This window comes from Pelobates fuscus, chromosome 2 (genome assembly GCF_036172605.1).
Source record: "Pelobates fuscus isolate aPelFus1 chromosome 2, aPelFus1.pri, whole genome shotgun sequence".
Taxonomy (NCBI): Eukaryota; Metazoa; Chordata; class Amphibia; order Anura; family Pelobatidae; genus Pelobates; species Pelobates fuscus.
In genome coordinates, this window is record NC_086318.1 from 196,381,734 (window position 1) to 196,409,425 (window position 27,692).

Here is a 27,692-nt window from a genome sequence, read left to right on the forward strand (position 1 = left end):
TTCGGGAGATCTAGTTGAACAAACCTGCCGAGCAGCGTTCTCCTGGCTTGCTGCGAACAGAAGCAGGCATTCGTATGGTTACTCCGATGTTTGGGCCGTTGAGTGGCCACCTCTGAGTTCCAGACACTTGATGACGAAGTCCCGCTGCCTGCTTTAGTGCGACAAGATGAGCACTGAATTCTTGTGGTTTCTTTGAACTTAATGAGCCAGGGGGGTGGCCGGTGTTCGGTACTTAGGAGAATTACTCTGGGGCAAGTCCAATAAGGGCTTTTTTGACATTATTAATGACTGATGTGGCAAATGTACATCATACTAAGAATAACTGAAACTATCGCAGTTCCTTGTGTGGTCACTGAAACAACTGGTAGTATTATACCGTACAGGGATTCATAAATTCAAAACACTCTCTTTAGAAAAAGAGGACCATACAAATGGAAAGTGTCAATTCATCTTAACCTATTACTGTTTGGATTTCCATGTCACTGTTTGGATTTTCATGATTAATAATGATATTGATATGCCCATGCTTCAGACTTTCGGTATAAGACTAAACCCTACCATGCAGAACTTGTAAAACCTAAGGCAGGAAAGAAAAGTACATGTATAGCTGGTCTTTGGCCAGTCTTAAAGTAGAGAGAATAACCCAACGCAGGCAGAGAGTGATTAATCAGAAGTGCAAGCTGAAGGTTTAAGATTACACTGGTCACATTGTACTAATAGCTATAAAATGAAAAATACAAGCGTGTTCTCTCCATTGGCAGGGTGTTTGTAAAACTGAAGCTGATGTAAAAATGCAATGCTTTCTTTTCATCTGTGTTTTATGTACGCTTTTATTGTTTGTATTTCTTTGGGTGTGTTACATATTTATATTTTAATAGCTTTCAACCCCTGGTTTTGCTTTATTTTTTTTAGTTATATCATCTTGTGGTTTGAAAGTTTTTGTTTATTGACTAAAAACGTCATTCAAAACCGAACATATACAAAAATACATGCCATAACATTATCCTGCATAGATCATGCTGCAGGAGAGCAGTTTTGTTTTGTTTATATGTCTCTTGTTATAGTTGCTTTGATGAAAACCTTTCAGCATTACCATGATATGTGAAATGTGTACGTAAACTTTACAGTGATCTACAATGTGTTTACACAGAACGTGCTGAAAACCTGGCAGCTAATAAGTACGATTGTGCACATATGCTCCATAAATGGAGAGTTGGAATATATTTCAAAAATCCTCCGGAATGTTGATCTCAAACATAGGTATCCAAAAAAAGAATCACAGAAAGACGGGAAAGAAAAGATCATAGCAAAGCACTGTCTTATTATAAAATAGAGCATGGGAGAGCAATAGTGAAATAAATAATATTTATATAAGAAACTTGAACCTATTAGACACCAAAGCTTTTTTGAGATGCAACATGTTTTGTGACCAAGTCCTTTTTGGTGTTTTTTCCATGCCTTCATTCTGACACAATTTCCCCCTTTCTGTGTAAGTGCACCCGTACATATTAATATTTATCATTTAAATAGGGATTTATTTTGATACTCTACATGTATACATAACTCAATAGTAAATTGAATAAAACGTTTTAAACAATCTTTCTTTTAACAATATTCACACTGCAAGTGCAAATAAAGAAAACTAACTCAAAATAGATTCATTCATTAGTCCAGATGGTTAAAATGCCCAATATGTCTTGGATTAAAATTCATTTTTAGATGTTATAAAACAAATACTGCAAGGAGTGAATTACTGTTTTAAAGCTAAATCCATGCAAAATTTGGCATGCTGCGATTAATCTGTTCTAGTAGTCCCAGAATCCATAACTGCTACACAAATGTACAGTATCTCAAAAAGGGGAGTACACCCCCTCACATTTTTGTAAATATTTGAATATATCTTTTCATGTGATAACACTGAAGAAATTACACTCTGCTACAATGTAAAGTATTAAGTGTACAGCCTGTATAGCAGTGTAAATTTGCTGTCCCCTCAAAATAACTCAACACACAGCCATTAATGTCTAAACCGTTGGCAACAAAAGTGAATACACCCCTAAGTGGAAATGTCCAAATTGGGCTTAAAGTGTCAATATTTTGTGGCCACCATTATTCTCCAGCACTGCCTTAACCCTCATGGGCATGGAGTTCACCAGAGCTTCACAGGTTGCCACTGGAGTCAACTCCTCCATGACAACATCACAGAGCTGGTGGATGTTAGAGACCTTGTGCTCCCCCACCTTCCGTTTGAGGATGCCCCTCAGATGCCCAATAGGGTTTAGGTCTGCAGACATGCTTGGTCAGTCCATTACCTTTACCTTCAGCTTCTTTAGCAAGGCAGCGTTCATCTTGGAGGTGTGTTTTAGGTCGTTATCATGTTGAAATACTGCACTGCAACCCAGTCTCTGAAGGGAGGGGATCATGCTCTGCTTCAGCATGTCACAGTACATGTTGGCATTCATGGTTCCCTCAATGAACTGTAGCTCCCCACTGCCGGCAGCACCCATGCAGGCCCAGACCATGACACTCACTAACACTATAGCGTGGCTTTAATTGTGGAGGTCATATCAGTACAAAGGAGAGTTGTTTCATTGTACATTATGTGAGTGGGTATTCTTTCAAGGGACAACTTAGGCATATAGACCACCTCATCTCATTGAAGTGGTCTGGGTGCAATCTCCCTCATGCTCTGAGGACATCCAACATCAGTAAAATCCTGTTAGGAAAGCATGGAAGCAATGCTTTTCTATAGGGATGGCATGTGCATTAGCCCCCCCCTGGTGAGTGACATCAGAGGAGGTGGAGCAGCAAGGGAGATTGGCACGTGAATTGGGTGAGGATCATATTGGGTTTCTTAACCTATACAGTGCTGGATAGGATTATGAGGGAGGGGGCAGAGGAAGCTATAGTGCTAGGAAAACAACTTTGTTCTTAGCACTATAGTATCCCTTTAACCCCTTAAGGACACATGACATGTGTGACATGTCATGATTCCCTTTTATTCCAGAAGTTTGTTCTTTAAGGGGTTAATGCACTTTTGTGACTGAATACGTGGACATATGAGAAGTGAGCTGGACAGTTAAATACTGGCTTTCAAGGAAGCTGAATGCCACTGATGAAGGCATGTGTTTTGAAATGTGTGTAGAACTTCTCCTTTTATATAATTCACATGTGATGGTTTGGGTAATTAGTCAGGTTAGTTGGATTTTTCACTGCCTCACGGCCTCTGAATTTACCTAAAAGGAGCAACCAGCAAATCTACTCACATTCTTTTTGTTTTAGACTATTTTAGCTACTTTTTGGTTGGTTTGCAAAATGAATTTGATTTTTGATTTTTTTTTTTTAAAGCTAGGGTGACCCAATCAAATACAACTCATTTATTACCTTACTGAGGGTGGTTACAAATTCTAACAAGATATGAAGATTTGATATAGTGTAACGTTCTTGTTACTTAGTAATGGATACCAATTGTGGTAATAATTCTTACAAGGCCAGTCTCTCTTCACTCACCTTGAATCGTATGTAGATACATTTTTGCACTTTTAGTTGTTGTTCATTTAACATGTGGAGTTTATGCACAGTTTTGTTTCTTCTATTAATATTAACAAATTGCTTTAAAATATAAACTTTTTTATGTGTGCCTCTGTAAGGGCATTTCTGCTTTCATTTGTATTACTTTGACACTTCACTATTGACATGCTAACAATTACAGTGTTATTTTGTAAAGCAAAAGTGTAACATTTTATTCAAGGTTTGGGATTAATAGCTAGTAGACCTAGGAAATAGACAGCTATATTGTGTACAGATTGCTAGTCAGTGATAAAAAAATAAATACAAAAAAAAATAAAAAAAAAAAGCTAAAATATTGATGAGATATAACATATTAAATGCATTTTCTTGCAATACTTCAGACTGTACTCCTATATCAGAACAGGGATGTTTTTGTCACACAGCAGATGTAACAAAATACAAATTGAGATTTTGGGAATTAATCCTAAATTCCAACAGAATGAAAAACAAAAATTGGTGTTTTAATTCTTACATGAAGAACATGCCTGGCTAACAAATGAATCTGTGCTATGCATGTTATCCTGTAGATATGCAGTTTTTATAGAGCCCTCCATAACTGTAAGAATTCTGCCCTAAGCTACTGTACTGTAAAATGGACAATAGGAAAGAGAAATTAGTCACTAGAACCACTACAGCTTAATATTTTGTACATCTGATATTTGCCACTGTGATACAATCCCCCAAATTATGCTCTATTACATCTATTTTGTGAAGTTACAGTGCTGTAAAAGAGAAATGACAATTTACCTGTGAATTTTCATAGATGATTTTGATGGGTCCAATTTCCATTTTGGAGTGTTTTAGCAGGTTGCTTATTCAAACTACCCTTCAAAGGCCTACCATTTCTTAAAGAAGACACCCTAGGGTATTTCAAAAGGCATTTTTAGAACTTTAGCGTGGGATGATTTTGTCGCTAGTTTGTACCAAGTGTAGTGGTAATAAGCATTTATTTATTTTTCTAAACTTTTTTTTAAAAAAATAACCTTTTTACTTTTTAAAACCTTTTTTACTGTTAACCTTTAACTAGCCAAACACAAAATTCCACAATTTACCACAAACTTCCACCGACCCCAGTTAATTTAGAACCAATTTCAAAATATTACAATAACAAATGTAAATAAATTTAAATAATATGATCTGTATTTTGATCACTGTAGACAGAGGGTTAAATTGTATAAGAACAGGGTAAAGAGTGTTAGGATTAACAATTTTTACTTTGCAGGGAAAAACAGATCAGCACTGATCTGTTTCTCTTAGCTGAGACAGAGGTGAAGCGTGGTGGATCGGGTGTCCCAGAAGCACAGTGGTCACTGTGACTGGCTACCACGGCGATCACATAAGCTGGGACAGCGTTAACCCCGCTATCACTGCATTAGCGATGATCTTGCATTAATTTTAATAACAGACAGACATTTTCCATCATGTGTCCTTAAGGGTAGGACTGCCATGATTATGATGGCATTTTCTGTCCAGTACTTCAAAGGGGTAAAATAGGACACTCAGTGTTGATACGTAACGAGTGGAGTGCCATTGTGCTGGTGGAAATCTAGTTTATAATGAATAAGAGAAACTGAATATTTATACTGTGGCTGCTTAAGGCCTATTTCAAATCACATGTCTGCAGTTTCCACTCCAATAGCCTCTAGGAACATTCCAAGCACAATGATCATTACAGTACACTACAGTGCTTATTGTGCAAGGAGTGGCCTACCTTCCCCCATTGTAAGTCCATCATTGGTTAGAAAGGTTTGCCTTTTTACCTGGAGTTTGCAGTGCGCTGCTCCTCATCCCATCTCTGAGAGCCGAAAGGTCTTGCTTAGGAGCTCCAGTTTGCTTTCCTGAGCTAAGCCCTGGAGTTCAGGACTAGCTCATTTGTTGAGAAGGTCAGTCGACTGCTCCCAGTTAATAGCTAAACCCTGCACTGCTGAGCTGAGTTCGAATAGAGCTGCTAAGCTCAAAGGGGTTTACAGGAGTCAGGGATGTATATTATTATTGTATATATTGATACATTATCCTAAAACATTTTCACTCTTCCTTACGATTATACAAAAAGTGTGCTTTCTGTTGTTTTGCTTTGCAACTTCTGGGATGACATAATGCCAAGTTAAATATGTTTGTGTATTTGTTTTAGGCACTTGGGAATCATGAATTTGACAACGGGATTGCTGGACTTTTGAACCCTTTTCTAATGAAAGTGCAATTTCCTATTCTGAGTGCAAACATTAGAGCAGAGAAACAAGTGGCTCCCAACATTACTGGATACTATCTTCCTTATAAAATCTTAGAGGTTGGTCCTGAAAAAATTGGCATAGTCGGATATACATCAAAGGAAACCCCTGTTTTATCAGACCCAGGTACATAAAGAGTTGGTTAATAAGTGGAATATACTCAAATTATTATTGGCTTTAGCGGCTAAACTGCAAACCACAGTGAGGTGACAACCGAATTGCAAAAAGTAGATAAAAAAAAAAAGAGAAGTTTGGATAATTATTTAACGTACCTCTAGTTTTCTTGTCAACGGTATTTCTCTCTATCTTAACTATCTCTGTATCTCTTTCTCTCTATCTTAAGTATATAATCCCTTCAGGATCTAATGAGCCTGATGTTGATAGTAGCCTTGTTCATTTGTGCTATGGTAGGATGTGTAGTGCTTTTTTAACAGTAGTTCTGACAATCATTAAGACTCTAAATTTCAGAGTCATTCTAAAGGCAGGCAATTCTCTTGTCCATCCTTCCACCCACGCAAACCATTGCCAGTGTGCACTCCTACCTATTTCATCTCCCATCCTTCCCTGTCTCCAAACATATTAAAGAAAGCCCTCCCCTTCTCCACCCCCTTACTGGTCTGGTACCATTCTCAGTCATTTCCCTCTGTCTCTTGCATGGTCTGATGGGCTTTAACAGCAAGATGAGCTGTCACTCTGCTCAACTCCCAACTCGTAAACATACACACCTCACACATGCAAAGTGTAGCATTCACTGCTCCTAATATAGAAGCATTGGATCTAATGCTTCTGTATCAGAAAAAGATGAATGGTCAAAATCTAGTGAAAATGGTCAAATTCCAGCTGCAATGACAATTTTCATATTTACTAAAGCTTATTCATGTTGGAAATCTGCCAACCCGACAGAATCTGCATCAGTTGGCAAGCTGCATACTGCATCCAGAATAAAATCAGTGCTTGTTACATCCAAAATATATAGGATTCAGAATATTTTCAAAGCACCATGGTCAGTGGATGAGGTGTACTTATTAAATGGGGGGAGCTAATGTCCCTCCCCAGCTTGCATTCATAGGCCGCAGCTGGGTGCTATTTTTGTAATAATGGGGGGAGGAACCGAATTACCCTACTCTTGGGCAGCAGGTGGGGCTAATATGAATATATTCAAGGGTAGTGGACATGCCATTTAAGGAGCACCATAACATTAGGAATACATCTCTGTAATTTTGTAACTATACTGCCCTAGTTGCAGATATGTTTAAGTTGCCCCCCTTGATTTCCGATAAAAACCTGATAAAAAAAAAAAATAAAACGTACTTACCTTTTCTTCAGCTTTAAGACTCCCTCGGCACTGCCGGCCACTCCACCACCTGTGATGTCATCCAGTTTTCTTGTGACTGGCCAATCTGAGATGAATGATTTTGTTACTCAGGAGTTGTATGGAAGCGCCTCTAGTGATCTTTGAGTGAGAGCTGGGTGGAATTAGGTCCCTCCTGTAATTAGTAGCTCCTACCTGCTGACCACAAGTGGGAAAAGGTGTCCAGTGATCTGTGCAAGCCCCATTTATTTATTTTTAAACTTAAAGTCCAACACCCAATGCTTATAATCGATGGGGACACAGTGTCACGACTAGTAATGTGGTCCAGCACGCAGAATCTATGTAAACATATACATAAGTCAGAAAAGGAAAAATAACAGGACAGAGCGTAAACCGGACCTTAGAATGGCCGGACTAATACGCTAGAGACAGAGAATGGTCAAAGGGAAAGCCGAGGTCAAGGAAGCCAGAAAATACTCAATACCGATAAGACAAGCCAAGTCAGGGAAACCAGAGATCAGAATAACCAGGGAAACGCCAAGGATCAGGATACCAGGAAATCAGAAACACGAAACTAGCACTTTCAGGAAACCAGGAAACTGAAACCACGACATGGCAAAGTACTAGGGTGAATTAGGGGTTTAAATACCCCTCTCTAAGCTATGATTGGTCAGAGGGCGACCTCTGACCCCAGAACGTACGTGTGCGTTGACGTCGTGACGTCACGCACACGTTAGTATAATTCTCGGGGGCGGGGCTATCCATAGACGCGACCACGTGGTCGGCGCCATATTGGATTCGGGCGTGATGCCCGGAAGAACTACACGCGCGGTTCCCGGCTCGCCGACGAGCAGGTAAGCTCGTGTAGTCGGAGCGGTCGTGCCGGTCGGGCACGACCGTGAGGCTCGGCGGGCCGGTGACCGCAACAGTACCCCCCACTCGAAGACCGCGCACCGAGCGGGAAGGACCCGGCTTAAGAGGAAAGCGGTTGTGAAATGACCGGATAAGACGGGGCGCATGGACCCGGTCAGCAGGAACCCAACAACGTTCCTCGGGACCATAACCCTTCCAGTCAACGAGATAGGACAAGACACCTCTGGATAATTTGGAGTCCATGATAGAACGGACTTCGTATTCCTCTTGATCACCCACTACCAAGGGCGGAGGAGGAGTGGATACCCTTGTGTAGCGATTGCAAGTAAGGGGCTTGAGCAGAGACACATGGAAAGTATTCGCTATTCTCATATGAGCCGGTAGTGCCAAAGTATAGGTCACTGGATTAATACGTTGGGTAACTCGAAAGGGACCAATGTACCGAGGGGCAAATTTCATGGACGGGACCTTAAGCTTGATATGTCTTGTGGAGAGCCACACCCTGTCACCTGGAATATAGACAGGATTAGCGCCCCGTTTCTTGTCAGCTTGGACCTTCGCTCGTAATGAGGCTTTTTGCAGAGCTGAATGGACGGAATCCCAAGTATCATGAATCGAATCTAAACGGGTGTTCAAAGCGGGGATTTCTGTGTCTGAGAATGCAGAAGGAAAAACAGTGGGGTGATAACCCTGATTAACAAAGAATGGACTGTGATTAGAAGATTCATGAGTGGCGTTGTTTCTGGCGAACTCAGCCATGGGTAAGAGCTCGTACCAGTTAGATTGATTGGCATTTATAAAGCAACGTAAATAGGCTTCTAAAGACTGATTCGCCCTCTCTGCTGCTCCATTTGTTTGAGGGTGATATGCTGACGAAAAGGAGAGTTCGATGCCCAATTGTTTGCAAAAGGAACGCCAAAACCTAGAAACAAACTGGGTACCTCTGTCAGATACTATGCTTTTGGGTACACCGTGCAACCGAAAGATCTCTCTCAAGAATATTTGAACTAGATCTTGAGCAGATGGTAATTTTTTAAGTGGGACGAAATGTGCCATCTTCGTGAATCTATCAATGACCATAAGGACTGTATTAAACCCGTTTGAACTGGGTAGATCCACAATGAAATCCATGGCCAAGTGGGTCCATGGAGCACTAGGTATGGGCAGTGGTTGTAATAGTCCAGGAGGTGACCTGGGAGGAACTTTAGAAACAGCACATATTTGACATGCCCCAACATAATCTTTGACATCGTTTCTAAGAGCAGGCCACCAAAATCTCCTGGAGATGGCAGAGAGAGTTTTATGGACTCCAGGATGGCCCGCTGTGAGGCTGTCATGGAACAAATCTAGTACCTTCTTTTGAAACTGAGGTGACACATACAGTTTGTCCGGAGGTTTTCCCACAGGTGCCTGAGTTTGATCTGCTATTATGGCACAGAAGAGTGGAGAAGACACTTCGGAAACAGTAGTGGCAATGAGGCATTCAGGAGGTACAATAGGATATATCACCTGTTCCGGAACTTCATCTGTCTCAAACTGCCGAGAAAGTGCATCTGCCTTGGTGTTTTTAGTACCAGGTCTGTATGTAATTACGAAATTGAATCGGGAGAGGAACAATGACCACCTAGCCTGACGAGAGGACAGTCTCTTAGCGTCCCCAATATAAGCCAAATTCTTATGATCAGTAAAGATCAAAAGTGGCTCTTTGGAACCTTCCAAGAGATGCCTCCATTCCTTAAGGGCAAGTACAATGGCCAAAAGTTCCCTATTCCCTATGTCGTAATTCCTCTCTGCAGGTGTGAGTTTACGAGAGTAAAATCCACAGGGATGTAAAGGCGTATCAGGACTCTCTCTTTGAGACAGAATGGCTCCAACTCCTGTCTCTGATGCATCCACCTCTAGGATAAATGGTTTGGATGGATCAGGATGGGTCAGGACAGGTGCTGAGGAAAATAAAGATTTTAATCGTTCAAATGCCTCTCTTGCTTCTTTGGGCCAAGATATACAATTTGCTCCTTTTTTGTTAAATTGGTTATAGGGGAAATCACGGAGGAAAATCCCCTTATGAATTTGCGGTAGTAATTCGCAAAACCTATAAAGCGTTGAGTAGCTTTAAGGCCCTTGGGTAATGGCCACTGTAAGACTGCCTCCAGTTTACGAGGATCCATCTGGAAACCAGACGGAGATATAACGTATCCAAGGAATTGTATCTCCGTTTGGTCAAACTGGCATTTCTCCAGTTTACAGTAAAGGCCGTTCTGTAACAGGGTTTTCAGTACAATTCTCACATGTTCGTGATGTGTCTCTAGGTCTGGGGAATAGATGAGAATGTCGTCCAAATACACTAGAACAAACATGTGAAGGTACTCTCTTAGGACATCGTTGATAAAATCCTGGAATACCGCTGGAGCGTTACATAATCCAAACGGCATAACCAGGTATTCGTAATGTCCCATTCTGGTGTTAAATGCGGTCTTCCATTCGTGACCGTCCTTAATTCTGACTAGATTGTAGGCACTTCGGAGATCGAGCTTGGTAAAGACTCGAGCTCCCTTTAATCTGTCGAATAGCTCTGATATAAGGGGAATAGGGTAGGCATTTTTTATGGTAATCCTATTCAAACCCCTATAATCAATACAAGGGCGTAGGTCTCCTTCTTTTTTAGAGACAAAGAAGAATCCAGCCCCGGCTGGTGAGGAGGACCTACGGATATGACCCTTTCTGAGAGCATCCTTAATATATTCCTCCAAACAAAGATTTTCTTGGGGGGACAAGGCATAGACTCCTCCCTTGGGAGGCATATTCCCTGGTAATAAGTTTATAGTACAGTCATAAGGTCTATGAGGAGGTAACCCTTCTGACTGGACCTTGTTAAATACCTCTTTCAAATCCATATACTGCTGAGGAATTTGTGTGGTCAAGGGAGGTGTAACAGGAACATTAATGGTGCCAATAGGTTGTGGGATTTGCTTAAAGCAAACACCTTTGCATCTCTCACCCCAACTCACAATCTCTCCTTCAATCCAATCTAAACGTGGATTGTGTTTCAGGAGCCAAGGGAAACCGAGTATTATCGGAACTGTAGGTGAAGATATGATTTGAAAGGTAATTTCTTCAGAGTGGAGAATACCCACTGAAACAGTGATTGGCAGAGTTTCGTGTGTGATGAAAGGCTGGGTAAGAGGCCTTCCATCAATGGCCTCGACTGCTATAGGTTTCTCTTTATGTCTTAAGGGCAGGAGATGTTTAGCAGAGAACTCTTTGTCTAGGAAATTCTCCGCTGCCCCAGAGTCAATCATAGCCTCACACTGAACAGTAGTGTTCTCGAAAGATAAGGTTACTTTGACCAGGAAACGGTTCTTAGTCAATTTAGGGGACATATACATCACACCTAAGGTCGGTCCCCGTACGTGCCTTAGGTGTGCAAGTTTTCCGGCCGAACCGGGCATGACGATCTTAGATGTCCCTTCTTGCCACAATACATACATAACCCCTCGTTACGTCTGTGTTGTCTCTCTGCCTCAGTGAGTTTAGCACTACCCAATTGCATGGGTTCAGGTTCTGGAAGAGGCGTTTGGCTACTCACCACTGGGTTAGAGAAACGAGGAGCTATGGACAAATTAGAACGTCTGTTACGTTGTTTGTTTTTCTCTCTCTCTCTGAGCCGGTTATCAATGTTTATCATGTAGGCAATAAACTCATTAAGACTAACCGGAAGGTCTCTAGCTGCAGTTTCATCTTGTATATTCTCAGCTAAACCTTCAGAGAAAGCAGCCACCAGACCGCTATTGGTCCAATCAACCTCAGACGCTAATGTCCTGAACTCTATTGCATAATCGGCTACAGAACGATTGCCTTGCCTGATTCTCATAAGGGCTTTGGCAGCGTTCTTCTCCCTGCCTTTAGGTTCAAATGTAGCCTTAAAGGCCGTAAGAAAGGTACTGTAATCACGGGCTATTGCGTCACCACTTTCCCATAAGGGGTTAGCCCAAGTCAAGGCTTTTCCAGTTAATTGGTTCATCAGATAGCCTATTTTAGATCTATCTGTTGGGAATGAACCTGGGGAGGCCTCAAAGTGGTATTCTATTTGGTTTAAAAAACCTCTAAATTCCTTAGAATCACCTCCATAACGAGGGGGCGGTGACAAAGTTATGGACGGTGGTTTATGTGGTACGGGAACCACTACAGGTGGCGGAACCACAGGTGGTACAGGAGGGACCTCTAAATAGGCAGTCCTCTGGAGCAAGGTCTGAAATGCCTGAGCAAATTGGTCTAACCTGTGGTCCATATCCTCCACCCTATTTTCACAGGCGATCATATGTTTGCATAGTTCTGCAGGATCCATGGCCATGTCGTAATGTCACGACTAGTAATGTGGTCCAGCACGCAGAATCTATGTAAACATATACATAAGTCAGAAAAGGAAAAATAACAGGACAGAGCGTAAACCGGACCTTAGAATGGCCGGACTAATACGCTAGAGACAGAGAATGGTCAAAGGGAAAGCCGAGGTCAAGGAAGCCAGAAAATACTCAATACCGATAAGACAAGCCAAGTCAGGGAAACCAGAGATCAGAATAACCAGGGAAACGCCAAGGATCAGGATACCAGGAAATCAGAAACACGAAACTAGCACTTTCAGGAAACCAGGAAACTGAAACCACGACATGGCAAAGTACTAGGGTGAATTAGGGGTTTAAATACCCCTCTCTAAGCTATGATTGGTCAGAGGGCGACCTCTGACCCCAGAACGTACGTGTGCGTTGACGTCGTGACGTCACGCACACGTTAGTATAATTCTCGGGGGCGGGGCTATCCATAGACGCGACCACGTGGTCGGCGCCATATTGGATTCGGGCGTGATGCCCGGAAGAACTACACGCGCGGTTCCCGGCTCGCCGACGAGCAGGTAAGCTCGTGTAGTCGGAGCGGTCGTGCCGGTCGGGCACGACCGTGAGGCTCGGCGGGCCGGTGACCGCAACACACAGCTTACACCGTTATATTTTAGGGTGGTCTACAGCCTACCTTATAGTAAAATTGGGGTCACATTGACCCAGTAGGCTACTTTTTTTTTTTTAATTTATACTTTTAGAAAGGTCCTCTCCCAACCTTCTCCTATAAGGAGTGGGGCTGATACTTCTCAAAGCACAGCGAACCTTATATTTGCGACAGGAGGTAGCATACTCTATGATTTAATCAGAATGTCTAAACAAGAGATTGTGACACATAGGTTCATGTCCAAATGTTGTTGTTAACACAGCTACTTTTTTGATGTAAACGTGTACTACGCTACCACGGGGATATCCCGGTGCTGTACTGAACCACCTAAAATGTGCTTTTCCATGTGTTGGATTGTGATATTATATTGCACAACAAAAATAAAGAATTTAAAAAAAATTAAAAAAAAAAAAGAAAGGTCCTCTCCCAAACTACTAATACAATAAGGGCACATTAATGAGGAAATAAGTAGGAAGGAGGGCGGATCTCAAGTGAAAGTTACACAAGTGTAGCCCACTCAGTACCGGGCCATTTAGAGTTTAGTGAATTACCCTGTTAGTTTTTTTGGACCAGATGCTGGATTATACTGAATATGAAGCAGTCATTCAGTGCAAATCCCTGATTTACAATTGGCTTTTCTTTTTGTAAATATCCAAATCGCAGGTGAGGTGCAAATCTGCTTCTTTTCATTGAATTTTGCTACATTTATTGTTAAATTGAATTCCTAGCAATGTAAACCAGTAAGTTGGAAAACTGGGGAATGTGACAATGATTTACTGTTTCAGGTCAAACCGGTTAATAAAAGGAGAAGCAGAAACATGCCCTTGCCTGTAGTTTTACTGTCATTTTTTCTACATCAGTGTTTTTTATCTAATTAAGATAATGCACACTGCTGAAAATGTATTCATGTTTATTGCAACACCTTATAGTCCTGGTTAGCTTAAAGGACCACTATAGTGCCAGGAAACCAAACTCGTTTTCCTGGCACTATAGGGTCTTTAGGTCCCCCCCACCCTCAGGATCCTATTCCCACTGAGCTGAAGGGGGCTGAAGGGGTTAATCACTTACCCTTCTCCCACGCCGGGCTCCCTCGGCGGTGGGGAACTCTCCTCCTCCTGCCGACGTCAGCACTGAATGCGCATGCACGGCAAGAGTCGCGCACGCATTCAATCAGTCCATAGGAAAGCATTTCTCAATGCTTTCCTATGGACGTCCAGCGTCTTCTCACTGTGATTTTCAAAGTAAGATGCGCGGAAGCACCTCTAGCAGCTGTCAGTGAGACAACCACTAGAGGTTGGATTAACCCTAATATAAACATAGCTGTTTCCCTTTTGGCTTTATTAACCTATATTTTATACTACTATATGAAGCAAAATTATATTCTGTGACAAATAACACACTAAAAACAAAATTAATGTAAAATACATATATCTGTTTCCTCTAAAAAATATATATTATTTACATAGAAGATACAGTTTAAAAGTGTTCAGTGGCTAGTTTAAAAGGTCACTTTAGGCATCATCACAACTTTGAAGATGCGTAGAACATCCTGCACCTACTCTCACTCATAGTGCTTTATAAATGCATCAATTTGTAAAAATCACTTTCCTTCTTGACTGTCTGATGTGTGTGTGGATTTTTTTTTCTATTTCTAAAATGATATGTTTCTACCCATTTTGTTCAGCTGAGAGAAGATGTGACTTAGCTTACATTAACTTGCACATCACTTTCATTCTTTTCATAAATAAAAACTGTTGAAAAATTGCTGAAATACAAATCTCACAATGACCTGCTGGGCAGAGTTTTTGAGAATTGCCCTCTGAACTATCTTTTGAGATCAATAGCAGAATCCTTGCTGACTGAAATTTCTGCCACGTCCTGGCGTAGGGCAGTTTACTGCAGAAACTGCAAGCTCTGGGGTATGCAGTAAAAGCTCAATCTAGAAATGTGATCATATTTTATTTTTAATTTTGTTATTTTATTATTTTGCATGTTTTACTACATTAATCCATTATTGTAATACAAAGCACTTAAATAGGGTTTACTTTCAGACCGGACACCTTTTACATTTACACCACTGAATAAAACATAAAAATCACTTATAACTTGTTAAATCTTTTTACTTTTCTTTCCCCTTTTTCCCCCATAAGATGCAGTTTTATTTCAAATTTATATAAAACATTTAGCAAATAACACAATTTCATTTTCAACGACCGAAATAACAGATCTTAAAGGAACACTATAGTTGCATGAACCACTACAGTTTAATGTAGTGTTCCTGGTGTCTATAGCCTGTCCATGCAGGATTTTTAATACAAGCACTGCCTTATCAGAGAAAAGGCAGGATTTACATTGCAGCTTAATAACACCTCTAGTGGCAGACACCTCTGGTGGCGACCACTAGAGGAGTTCTCTGGGTCAGTGCTGTACAACATGCAGCACTGATATTCACCGTCTCCACACTCTGCATGGAGGCGCTGAACGTTCCCCATAGAGATGCATTGATTCAACGAGGAGATGCTGATTGGTGCAGCATTTTGCCGTGCATGCTCAATAGTGTCCCGATGCTTTCCTACGATCATCAAGACTAATCTCAGTCATCAAGGTGGGGTTAGCCACGGCGAGACTGGCATGGAAAAAAAGGAGAATAAATGCACCTTTTCCATGCGATTGGAGGGGAGCCAGTTAACTAAATAGTTTAACAATATAGTGTCATGAATACATGTTTGTGTACTTGTAGATACTTGCCTCATTCACTTACGCATAATATTGAGAATAAAATGCACTAGTTGCTCTTGTGGTTAACTCTCCTATTGATGTGCTACTAGAGTTTCAAGAGAGATTAGTCACTGCAAAATTCACAGGAGTAAATGTTCCAAAAGGGAAAAACCATGAACGCTGGTCATTAAAACTATCCTTCTGAAAGAACTTAACATGGTCTTTTGTGATCTACCATTTATGCCTCATCCCAGTGGTGTACAAAGGGGGGGTGGTGGAGGGGGCCAGGGCCGGCACGTCCATAAGGCAGCACAAGCGGCCACCTTAGAGCGCACCGGCACGTGGGGTGGAGGGGGCGCTAAATTAGAGTGACCGACAGGAGGTGGGTGCACAGGCCGAGCAGAGCAGTGCGCACCGTGGTGCACGAACTTTTGTTTCTTGTACCTCACTGAGGGAGCACTTCCTGTCAGTCCGGCCGGGTACAGAAAACTGAAGCTCCTGTACTGCGGTCCGCTTGGCCATTCTACAAGAAAGGTAGGAGACACGCCGGGGACAAAGGGGGAGATAGAGGGGCACTATGTATCTGTATGTCAGTGTATCTGTATGTGTGTCAGTGTATCTGTGTGTGTATCTGTGTGTGTGTCTGTGCAGAAGCATAACTAGAAACTAAAGGGCCCTGGTGCAAAAATTGTCGTGGGGCTGCACCCCATTTGTCCCGGCCCCTCCCAACATATGCAGACAAACAGATACATGCATACACACACACACAGACACACATACAAACACACAAATACATACACACACACACACATATACACACAGACATGTAGACACACACATACATACATACACATACAGACACACATGCCTACTGACAAAATGCTGGTGGGCACCCCGGTCGCAAGGGTTGACAGGGCAACCGGGCCCCCTGGAATGACAGGCCTGGTCGCAGCTACGACCCCTGCGACCGTGGTAGTTCCACCAGTCTGTCTGTGTCTATGTGTCTCTGTACATGTGTGTCAGTGTGTGTCTGTATGTGTATTTGTATCTATGTGTGTTTGTATCTTTGTGTCTTTATCTGTATGTGTGTCAGTGTTTGTCTGTATCTGTGCATGACTGTGTTTCTATGTATCTGCATGTGTATACCTATTTGTCTGTGTATCTGTATGTGCCAGTGTGTGCATCTGTGTGTCTATGTATCTGCATGTGTGCCAGTGTGTGTATATTTGAGTATATGTGTAGATGTGCATACATCTCAGCATTTCGCCAGCACTACACACAAATACACCCCTGCATCCAAATATCAACACTACATAAAAACACAGCACATATTAAAAAAAAACACTAAACAAAAATGCACACCTGCAGTTAAATGCCAACACTACATGCAAACACACCCCTACATACTTCATATACAAACATGCTTACATTCAAACACCGAAACATTGCTTAATGATAAATACATTTACAAAAAAAAATGTGTGGGTGTTTTTTATATTTGAAAAATATAAGATCTGCCCCAGGTGCCAAATGCTCAGCCACAGACCTTTTAACAGTGTACAGACAAGTTCAAGCACCTATGGCTTAAAAAAAGGCCTATCAGTGAGCCAAAACTTTGCTCATGCAAAAATAAATGCAATTCTTTTAATATAATATGTGTCTGGTCTTGCCAGTATACCATTGTGAAAATATTTGGCATTGTGGTGCACCAGGAGAGTATGTTTCAATTTGTGGTGCAATTCTCTTTCTGATTGTAACATACTTTGTATGGACCCTGTTCAGATAGCGCTGTGTCCTCTCAATCTCGAAGACCAATGGGACATCATATTAGGACTTGACTTTTGTGAAAGGAGAAATGATGGCTGCAGCATTTAATAAGCACTGCAAAAATGAACCATGTTAGTGTAGCAGACCTTGCCGCTAGCACACTGAGGAAACATGAACTGAAGCCACTCACCCAGGCCCTCTTTAAAATGCACATACCTTCTTCTCAAAGGATCAAACACTTTTATCTCCAGCCAAACCTATGCCTCGACTCTTTCACAAGCTGGGCTAAGGAGCTGTTCTGAGGAATTCATTGATACACCTGATCAGGATTTTGTTATACAGGTTACAGAGAGTGGATAGCAGAACAAGCTTGGGAAGTAGTAATGACAGACACAATGAGTGCGGTTCAAAAGCTAATTCGATTTATTGTTACATATATAGGCGTTAAAAAGGCTGAGAGGCTCATAAAACAAAGAATGTGTATATAAACGGCTGACAACTGCACAAACAACACACATACAATGTTTCATATCAGGAGGTTGCAAATAGCCTATGGTTGAAACAGTTTCCTGAAAACAAGGTCATTAGTAACGGGTACTATAGCAAGACAAGCATTTACCTGTATTATTTTATAGATTGTATATGTTATTTTAGTATTCGTTCCTAATGTGTTCTGCTATGTTGTTATTGCTAGTTGAATGTCTTGTTGTCTATTCAAAACTTTAAAATAATACAAAATTAAAAGTCCAAGATGTGATACTTAATGTATGACAGTTGTTTCTGAAAAAGTGATAACGGTATTCTCTTTACAAAGTCACAGCATGGAGTCCAACATTATAGTTTGGAAACAAACTGAACATTAACGACATGTTTTACACAAAATAAAAGTAAATTATCTTATGAGCTTGAATTTATTAAATATTACAACCAGAAGATATAGGACAGGCATGTTGAGGACATTTTACCTAGGTTTCATTAACCAACTGTTAGAAAACTGAAGTCAGACCTCAAACTTACATTAAAAATATGGTTAACAATATAATTAAATGTCAGTGGTGAAGGTTCATAAATGTTTGTTTGTGCTTTTTTCTTTTTTAATGTGATATGGTGACTAAATGGAAAAACCGTAAAAGCTGAAAAGCAATACAATAATATTTCCTTCCAGAGAATGTACGCCTCAGGAATGTACTCTCTCAGATGTACCTTCATTTTCAATGTTTCTTTTTTTTTACTTCAGCAACACCCCAACTTGTAACATGTATAATCAAATGCTTGTAAGGTGTGTCTGCACATTATCATTATGTATTACTAACCAACTTTTTACATTTTTCAGGCCCATATCTGGTATTTGAAGAGGAGATTACAGCTTTGCAACCTCAAGTAGACAAACTTTTAACTCTTGGTGTAAATAAAGTTATTGCATTGGGGCACTCTGGTTTTGAAACCGACAAACTTATTGCTCAGAAAGTGAAAGGAGTAGATGTTGTTGTGGGAGGACACTCCAACACATTTCTTTACACAGGTTAGTATTTTAACAAAAGGCCATGTGTATTTTTACACAAATGTTGGTAGGTCAGTGCCAAGAACAACACAGGCAGATTTTCCCCAAATAACGGCCGTTTATTGTCCGTTTGTATACCTGAATTTTTCTGTATTAAATCCACTGGATTCCTTCCATTATTTATTATATACTGCTATAAATACAGCATTGCTAGACAACTATTTTATTTTATTTTTTTATTGTGTACATAGACAGTAGGGAATTATTTTTTTAAATTCTGTTTAGCGAAGGATTCTTTAGGCATGTGATGCCTGTTGGCACTTCAGAAACTCATAACCTGAAACTGGAGAAAAGCGAGAGAGATTCAGATATAAGAACCTCAATAATGACAACTGGCACTAAGCAACCATGTTTAATTTGCAGAAATCAATGTCTCTATTTACATTCATTTTCTTGCAGACTAAATATAATGGGACCCGCAAAGCATCAAAATCACTATACCCTAATGTAGTGGTCATGGTACATAAAATGCATTTTTTTTTTCTCTGACAATGTAAATAGTGCAGTGTCTAAGAAATGTAAATGTGTACATTTAGCCAAAAATATGCCTTCTGCGGATGACAGACAAACAATACCTCCTTCAAGACCTTGTGTTTTTTGAATATCTTCATTTGGCAAAATCATGCACAGCATAATGATGCTGAATAGAGCCAGTCTTTCTCATATTCACGCATTGATTTTCCTCTACAAGGAGCATTAGATGAGCAGATAGCAGTAGATTTGCCATAGAGCCACAGTACTTTTATCTGAGAAACAGTAGATTAGACAACAGATTATAATAGTTGAACTCAACAGGCTGCTGTGTCAGGCTGCTGTGAGAAGTTTGACTTGGATTACAGATACATTTTGTGTCTTTTTTTTAATTTATTACAATAGAGGGCCAGGAATATATACAAAAAAAAAATATTCTAACTTTAAAATCTATATATATTTATTTTCAGAGTTAGTTCCATTAAAAAAAAAAAGAACTTTAATTTTGAATTCATTGAAAAAATTTCAAAACGTGTGTATGTGGATTTTTAAATGTCTTTTTATACAGTGCACACATTAGGTCAGGGCCGGATTAACATAGGGGCTGATGGAGCTGCAGCTCCAGGCCCATGGAATAGGCCCATTTAAAAAAAAAAAAATTTTTTTTTTTTTTTTTTTTTTTTTTACACACACACTACTCTTAGGTTTGCCACCTGACTGGTATTTTACTGGCACAGCCGATATTTGAGGCTGCCTGGCCGTGCTGGTATTGCAGTAATACCGGCAATACAAATGCAGGTATTTTTCTCAGAATAAGTGGAGATTACTCTGCAATACCAGCACCGGCCAGTAGGGGTCACTTTGTGTGGAGAGAGGCAGGGATAGGAAGTTACACCATATTCCCATAGACATATAATACCTAGATGCCGTATTGACCTCAGGGCATGAAATGCGGGCGCCATTTTGGGCCGGTCACCCGGTGTGGTATTATATGTCTATATATTAGGACTTCTATCCCTAATTTTTTTTAATTTACTTTGACTTAGTGACAAATCTCACTTTAGTAAATAGTGATGTGATTGTTTGAGTTCTCCTATTCTCTTTATGCTATCTCCATGCGGACTTCAAAGTGCAAAAGACAGAGCTCAAAAGACAGAGCTCACAATAATAAAGAGTTGTAGATATCTACATTTTACTTTGCACAGTTCCAAAATCCATATTAGTTAAAAATAGGTGAAAAGTAAATACATTACAAATCAGGCAAAGATCCAGTCCCACTTTAAAATATATATATTAAGAAGATAATTTTAGCAAACCTAAATCCAAATGCAATGCATAGTTTCAATCTGGAAATTCAAATAATTTCAATGTATTGAGTAAACTTAGTCGATAATGTAAATAACCACAGAGGTCTTAAAGCAGCAAATGTCAGTTAATTTTATTTAATATCCCAGGATTAAACATCATGCTACTGGATCTATACACCCTACGGGTGGATTTTAAGACTAACCATGTTTACTTTGAGGACCTTGCTCTGCAGATCATAGACATATATATTCTATATATGTCTATGCTGCAGATCACATTGTGACCGATCCAAGATTGCGGCCCCGCGGCTCATCAGCGCCAATAGGAAATAGCAGTCAATGCAGCGTCTAGGTATTATATGTCTATGCATATCCCTGCCTCTCGCTACTACTAACTGATCCGTGGGGAGCAGCAACACAGCACAGAGTAAGTGAGGGATGGGGGGAAAGGCAGCAGGGACACATGGGGACACTGAGACACTAGGGGACACATGTGGACACTGAGACACTAGGGGACACTGAGACACTAGGGAGCATATGGGGACACAGACACTAGGGGACACATGGGGACACAGACACTAGGGGACACTGAGACACTAGGACACATGGGGACACAGACACTGGGAGACTTGGGGACACTGAGACACTTGGGGACACTGAGACACTTGGGGACACAGACACATGGGGATGCTGAGACACATGGGGATGCTGTTTCTCCCAGTGTCCCCATGTCCCCATCCAATGTCGCTAGTGTCTCAGTGTCCCCAGGTCTTCCAGTGTCTGTCCCATGTCTCTCAGTGTGCCTAGTGTCCCCATGTGTCCCAGTGTCCCTATATGTCCCAGTGTCCCCATGTCTATGTCCACAACTGTCCCCATGTCTCCCAGTGTCCCCAAGTGTCTGTCTCCCAGCCAGTGTCCCCTAGTCTCCCAGTGTCTGTGTTCCCATGTCTCTGTGTCCCTAGTGTCATAGTGTCCCCAAATGTTTCAGTGTCCCCATGTCTCCCAGTGTCTGTGTCCCTAGTGTCTGTGTCCCTATTTCTCCCAGTTTCCCTAAATGTCTGTGTCCCCAGGTCTCTCAGTGTCCCCGGGTCTCTCAGTGTCCCCATGTCTCTCAGTGTCCCCATGTCTCTCAGTGTCCCCATGTCTCTGTGTCCCCAGTATCCTAGTGACATGGGGACACACTGAGACACTGGGAGAAATGGGGACACTGAGACACTGGGAGACTAGGGGACTGGGCGACATGGGGACACTGACACTGTGATACATAGCGACACTGAGATACTGGGTGACTTGCAAGACCGAGACACTGGGAGCAATCCATCTATTCAGCAGAATCAAACTGAGTGAGTAGTTTTTTGGTGATTTTACAGAATTTTCTCTGATGTCACTCCTTTTGATTATACAAATGATTAAGGCTGTTATTTTTTTCCAAGAAAGGTGGCAACCCTAACTACTCTTCACATACCGGTACTCTTGCTTAAAGTAGCACTATAGGGTCAGGAACACAATCATGTATTTCTGACCCCATTATGTTAAAACCACCACCTGGCCCCTTCTTGCCTCCCTAAGTATGGTAAAATATAACTTGTATTCAAGTCTGCAACTGCTGGCTCTGCCTCTGAACTGACTGTCTGCTGGCATCATCAGAAGTGGTGGTCTGAGCAAATTACAATACTTCCTCATAGGATTGGCTGAGACTGTCAACTAGGCAGATCAGGGGGCAGGGCCAGCACAAGTCATAGCCCTGGCCAATCAGCATCTCCTCATAAAGATAAATTGAATCAATGCATCTCTATGAGGAAAGTTCAGTGTCTGCATGCAGAGGGTGGATACACTGAATGGCAGTGCTGCACACTAGGCAGTACTGCCCCAGGAAGCACCTCTAGCAGCCATCTAAGGTGTGGCCAGTGGAGTTATTTTCTCTGAAAAGACAATGTTTACTGCAAAAGGCCTGAATGGAATGATTCTACTTACCAGAACAAATACAATAAGCTGTAGTTGTTCTGGTGACTATGGTGTCCCTTTAAGTTTGGAAGCTTAAGAGGGATGTATGGGAAAAAAACTTGTGTGGACTGGCTGACAATAAAATTAGTTTAGGTAATGCAGACGTTGGTCTCTAACACTGTGGCATGTCCCCTTTCTTCTACACTCACTACATACACCTTTTCTCTGTCTCAGACTATATACCACGAACTTCTGCCTGCTAGTAAGAAGGTAAGGAGACAAGTGGACCAGCGAGTGCTAGGGGATAGTCCTTAGAAAGCGTGGAGTGAGCGCATCATTAGACGCATTTATGTCAAGCTCAGGGTGCTGCCTGCATAGTATGCCCTTAGTTGGACAGCCTGCAGGATTGGCAGGCAGCCTGACATGCATTCATGCCAGGCTGTCCTTCAAATTCTTTGAACAGACATGCCCCCATTTTGGGCATGTTCTCCCCTTTTGGCAGGTCTGGTCACGTGATTCGCACCAGTGGCACACCTTTTTACCCTGCACATTGACTTCCTGCTTCACTGGACACTGCTGTTAGGAGGTATGGATTTACTTGAAAGATGAAAGCACAAATTAGAGGGATTAGCATATAGTGTGTTTTCATATAGCTTCATCCTTTGCGTTTCCCTCCAGCATCATCTCCATCAGATACATGACGCTTGGGAGGTATGATTGTTTTTGTGTTTTTGGTCGATAAGATTAGGCCCCTCATAATTGTCAGCACCAGGCCCACTGGGCTCTTAATCCGGCCCTGCAGTAGGTTACAGACGAAATAAAAACACATAGAAATTAGGTCATCCTCTAAATGGAATCTGGTGTTAAACATTTTTTAAACATTTTTTAAAACTGTTTTTATTTTTGTTGTGCAAAGTTACAGACATAAGTAGCCAGTGTACATGCATACAATGGTCCATCAAAGGAGAAGAACAAAACCTTTAACAGAGAAATAAATCTGTAAGCATTATATATTCATTATGATGCACACGGTCAAAGAAACACAAGTATCGAAGTAACTGTATATTTTTTGTACTAATAAAGTGAAGAGCCCACTTGGTTAGTAACACACATTCTAGTAAACCTTTGGGCAAATATAAGTCTAGTGGCATGTGTAGCTGATAGAGGGAGTCAATGTAAAGATATAATAACATGAAAGTGGGAGGCCACTGGAGCCCCCTGGGAGTGATATTGAGCAAACATTAAAATGGAAAAATATAAACAAATACTGGCTACCAGCCCTTGATGATGGCCTTTCAACCCTCTCCAATCTCAGGTACAGCTTGTGGTAAATAAAAAGGCTTTGTACCAAAATAGCGGCAAGTCCAAAACAGTCCATTCAGCCGGCCCCAGGTTACTTCTCGAGCCAGCATTTGGTACTCATGGATCTGGCCAGTTTTTGAGCCCAGATCGGAATCCATGTAAAAACCCATCAGGCGCATCCATCGCCAACAAAGAACCCTCGCAGGATTTGGGCTGTGATGTGGAGGTTTACCTTCGGAGGCTCTAGGTATGTGGTTGTGGGGAAGCATCCAAAATGAAAGCTGTGAGTGGTTGAGAGCTCTTGGACTTCCACTGGTGCAGCTTCATCCTTCTTGCACTGTTGCAGCTTGTCCGAAATTTGAGAGTAGAGGTGTTCAAAGGCTTACAGTAGATTGTCTTAATGCCTACTTTGCCATGGAGGCTGGTGCAGCAGCCAAGACCCTCCAGATCAATTCCCTCTAGTGGGGACCAGGATAACCCCTACTGGCTCTAGGGGGGAGCATGGCACTAGCGCATCAGGCTCCAATATTCACACTAGGCCTTGCTGTGTAGTTTGAGGTTCTCCATAAATCAGCTGAGTTTATGGTCCACAACCACTTCACAATGTGCCAGTCGAGTTGAGGATTAGACAATATACCCACACACCCTTCGAAAGAGTGTGTGGGTACATTGTCTAGAAAACCTAGTCTAGAAAACCTGCTCTATAAACTGTGAGTGAGGAGCTCTCTCACAGCTCTCTCACAGCATTCCTGTGCAGCCTGACTTGGCTCACCCAGGCATTACGCTTTTTTTAGTGCCCATGTAAGAATTCTGGACATGTTGAAAAAAAATTAAGAAAATAGAGAAACATAAAAATGACGGTATTTACTAGATAACTAAGGATAAGGAGCCTATATGTAAAATTAGGTTTCACTAATAATGTCCGTTTTGGTGCATGTTGTTTTCTCTTTCCCTGTGGTAAGGCAGGGGTTAACATTTTTCTCAAATTAACTCACCATTACGGCATGTGATTATAAACATCAGGCTATTAGGATATTGTGCCTACTACTTGCGCAAAACTTGTTCAGTTATTTTCCTGGGATATGCTTTCTTAGGTTTTGCTCTCTGTCCCATTTTTTGGTCTTTTTGTTTTTAAACCATCTCAATAAAAGGTATGTTTTACTCAAACATGGATTGCACCTACTTCATATACAGTTCGTGGTGTTAGCCAGTGAATGTAAGCATTTTGTCTGGTTGCAATTTATGTATGGAAACTGGATTTTCTACCAGAAAATTGACAGCTGTCCTAAGCATGCATAGAGCTGTTGTATCTTTATACCTGCCACTATCTATTGCTAGCCAGCCACTACTGGCTATAGTACCTGTACTTTTTTTTATCAAGTAGTAACTGGTTAACTACAAAGTTCTAAACCTGTCTCTACTTTTACCAGCTTCTATATTGCCTACTGCTTACTCATGTGTAATCTCGCTGTTGGTAAAGGAGAAATAGTGAGTTGTCTGTTTACCATTGATGTACATAGGGATGGTCTGGCGTGTATCGTCGTTACTCTGAAGGCTTTACAACAGGAAATTGAATAATCTTGAGCCGCATATTTATACAACTTTCCATGATTCATGCTAGTAAATTGGATCTTTTAAAAAGAAATACAAGAGTAAATCTTTTTCTTGCTTATGATGGGTTCTGTGTGCACTAATAAATCAAGCTGAATTTGTTTGATTTAGGTGAAAGACAAAATATAAATGTTTACTATTAATACTGAATTGAACAAAAGGCGAATTTCAAGGTCCTTGTTTAAATTCATTTTAATTTCTTTATAAAAGATCTCACAAGAATAAGTCACGTGTTTCCAGATTAAGTATAAAATATACAGATAATAAATCCACAGCAGAATGTTTAATGCAGAAGGAATTGAGGCAAAATTGAACAGTGAACAGGTAGGTCATTTACAGATTATTTTCAAAAATTACAATGAAACATAATCATATTTATCATTAAATATATGCCAGCATTCGCATTATACACTAAATTGCTATTTAATGAACTTTTCTATGGAGGTGGATCTGGGAATACCTGATGGCGGATGGTGCCTTTAATATTTTGTGTAATGTCACTCAACTACTGGAAAGGCGTACCAGTTGTTAAGGTGTCACCAGTACACAAAAAAACGCCAGCTTGCTGAATTGCTTTAAGGGTTAACTTCATGTCCTTCTTTCTTACTTTATAAGTCTGAGTGATTTGTGTGTTGCAGCCCAAGATTAATAGTCAGCTTTTTATATTTTTGTAGTCATCCACAGGTTTTTGTTATATATATCTTTATACATTTATAACCGCACACGCTGTGGAATTAATTTCCCACTCCTTAGATTATAAGGAGACACTAGTCACATTTCAGATATTAGATTCTCTTGAGCCTTATTGCTCTGTTTGAACACATTTTACTTATTCAACACTCAATATTTAGTATCCAGTTGTTTTATTTTTAGAGGTCCTATTTAGTATATTATTCAGCCTGTATTTTCTTCTTTAACCCCTGGGAGCGTCCTTGTTGCCTGGCAACCCTCACTTCAAACATATTTTTTCGTACAAAACTTTGAACTGATCCTGATCGGCCCCAGTACATGCGGGAGCAACCAATGAGACTTGTGCGTCTATGGTTGCCCCGGCGACATGTCACGGCTGTCCAATAGCATTTCATTTAGACCGGAGTTCCGGGTCATGTGATTCCGGACCCGGAAGTGTGAGGTGAGCTCGCCGGCAACTTAGACGGACCTGGCGGGAAAGGAGAATGTAGATCATCTGTGGGTAAGTAATTATTTGTAATTATTTTTAATTGTTTGTCCTATATAAGCTTCTTCATTTTAAGTGAAATGAGTGTCCTGATGAAAGCTCCTAAGTGGAGCTGAAACGTTGATGTGGTTTCTCTGAATAAAGAAGAAAGTACTTTGAAAAGCCCAGGAGTGCCGGTATTTTTTCGTTATATACTACCTAGCCCCCAGAGCACCGGGTAGCTATTGATTTATGGTTGGAGTGCAGGAGCCAAACATGTTTATTTATATATATATATATATATATATATATATATATATATATATATTTATTTATTTATTTATTTTGTATTTTTTTTTTTTTGCAATATTGTACGAAACCTTTACAAGTGATTTATCTCTAAACATTCCCATAGGCTTTAATAGTGGTGACTTCTATAGATAAATCATTTGGATGGATTTTCAAACAGTGTTGAATCAGTTGGAAAGCCTAATAGCTCAAGTCCCAAACTAGAAAAATATTTGAGTTGGAGATCTTTTCTACATCAGCCATTTTGTTCTCAAATTTGCATATAACATGCCAATAGTAAAAAATTCCTGGTTAAGTGAACAAATTATTTTGTATGGGCCCACCTGCTAACATTCGTGCCTAGATGGAATTTGCTTATTAACCTCATTTAAATTAAAACATGGGTTAAATCAAAGGAAAATGTTTCTTCTCAATGTATGCTTGCTTTCAATCCACTCAAAATAACTATTTGACTGAAAACCTATTGCATTTGACCTGCTTTACCAATGGTACTGTATTTATTTTGTTAAATTATGTCTCTTTCCCTTTGAAACCATGCCAGACAATACATAATATATTTTTTAAA

The 27,692-nt window shown here is 40.8% G+C and overlaps 1 protein-coding gene across 1 annotated transcript in view; it reads left to right on the forward strand.

Annotated features, from left to right (window-relative positions):
* The window catches only part of NT5E (5'-nucleotidase ecto), a 109,299-nt gene that overhangs the window by 49,392 nt on the left and 32,215 nt on the right, over nucleotides 1–27,692 (forward strand). The window contains exons 2-3 of the mRNA XM_063443063.1: nucleotides 5,702–5,924; nucleotides 18,800–18,988. Of these exons, the coding sequence (XP_063299133.1) occupies nucleotides 5,702–5,924; nucleotides 18,800–18,988 (412 nt within the window). The remainder of the gene's footprint in view (nucleotides 1–5,701; nucleotides 5,925–18,799; nucleotides 18,989–27,692) is intronic.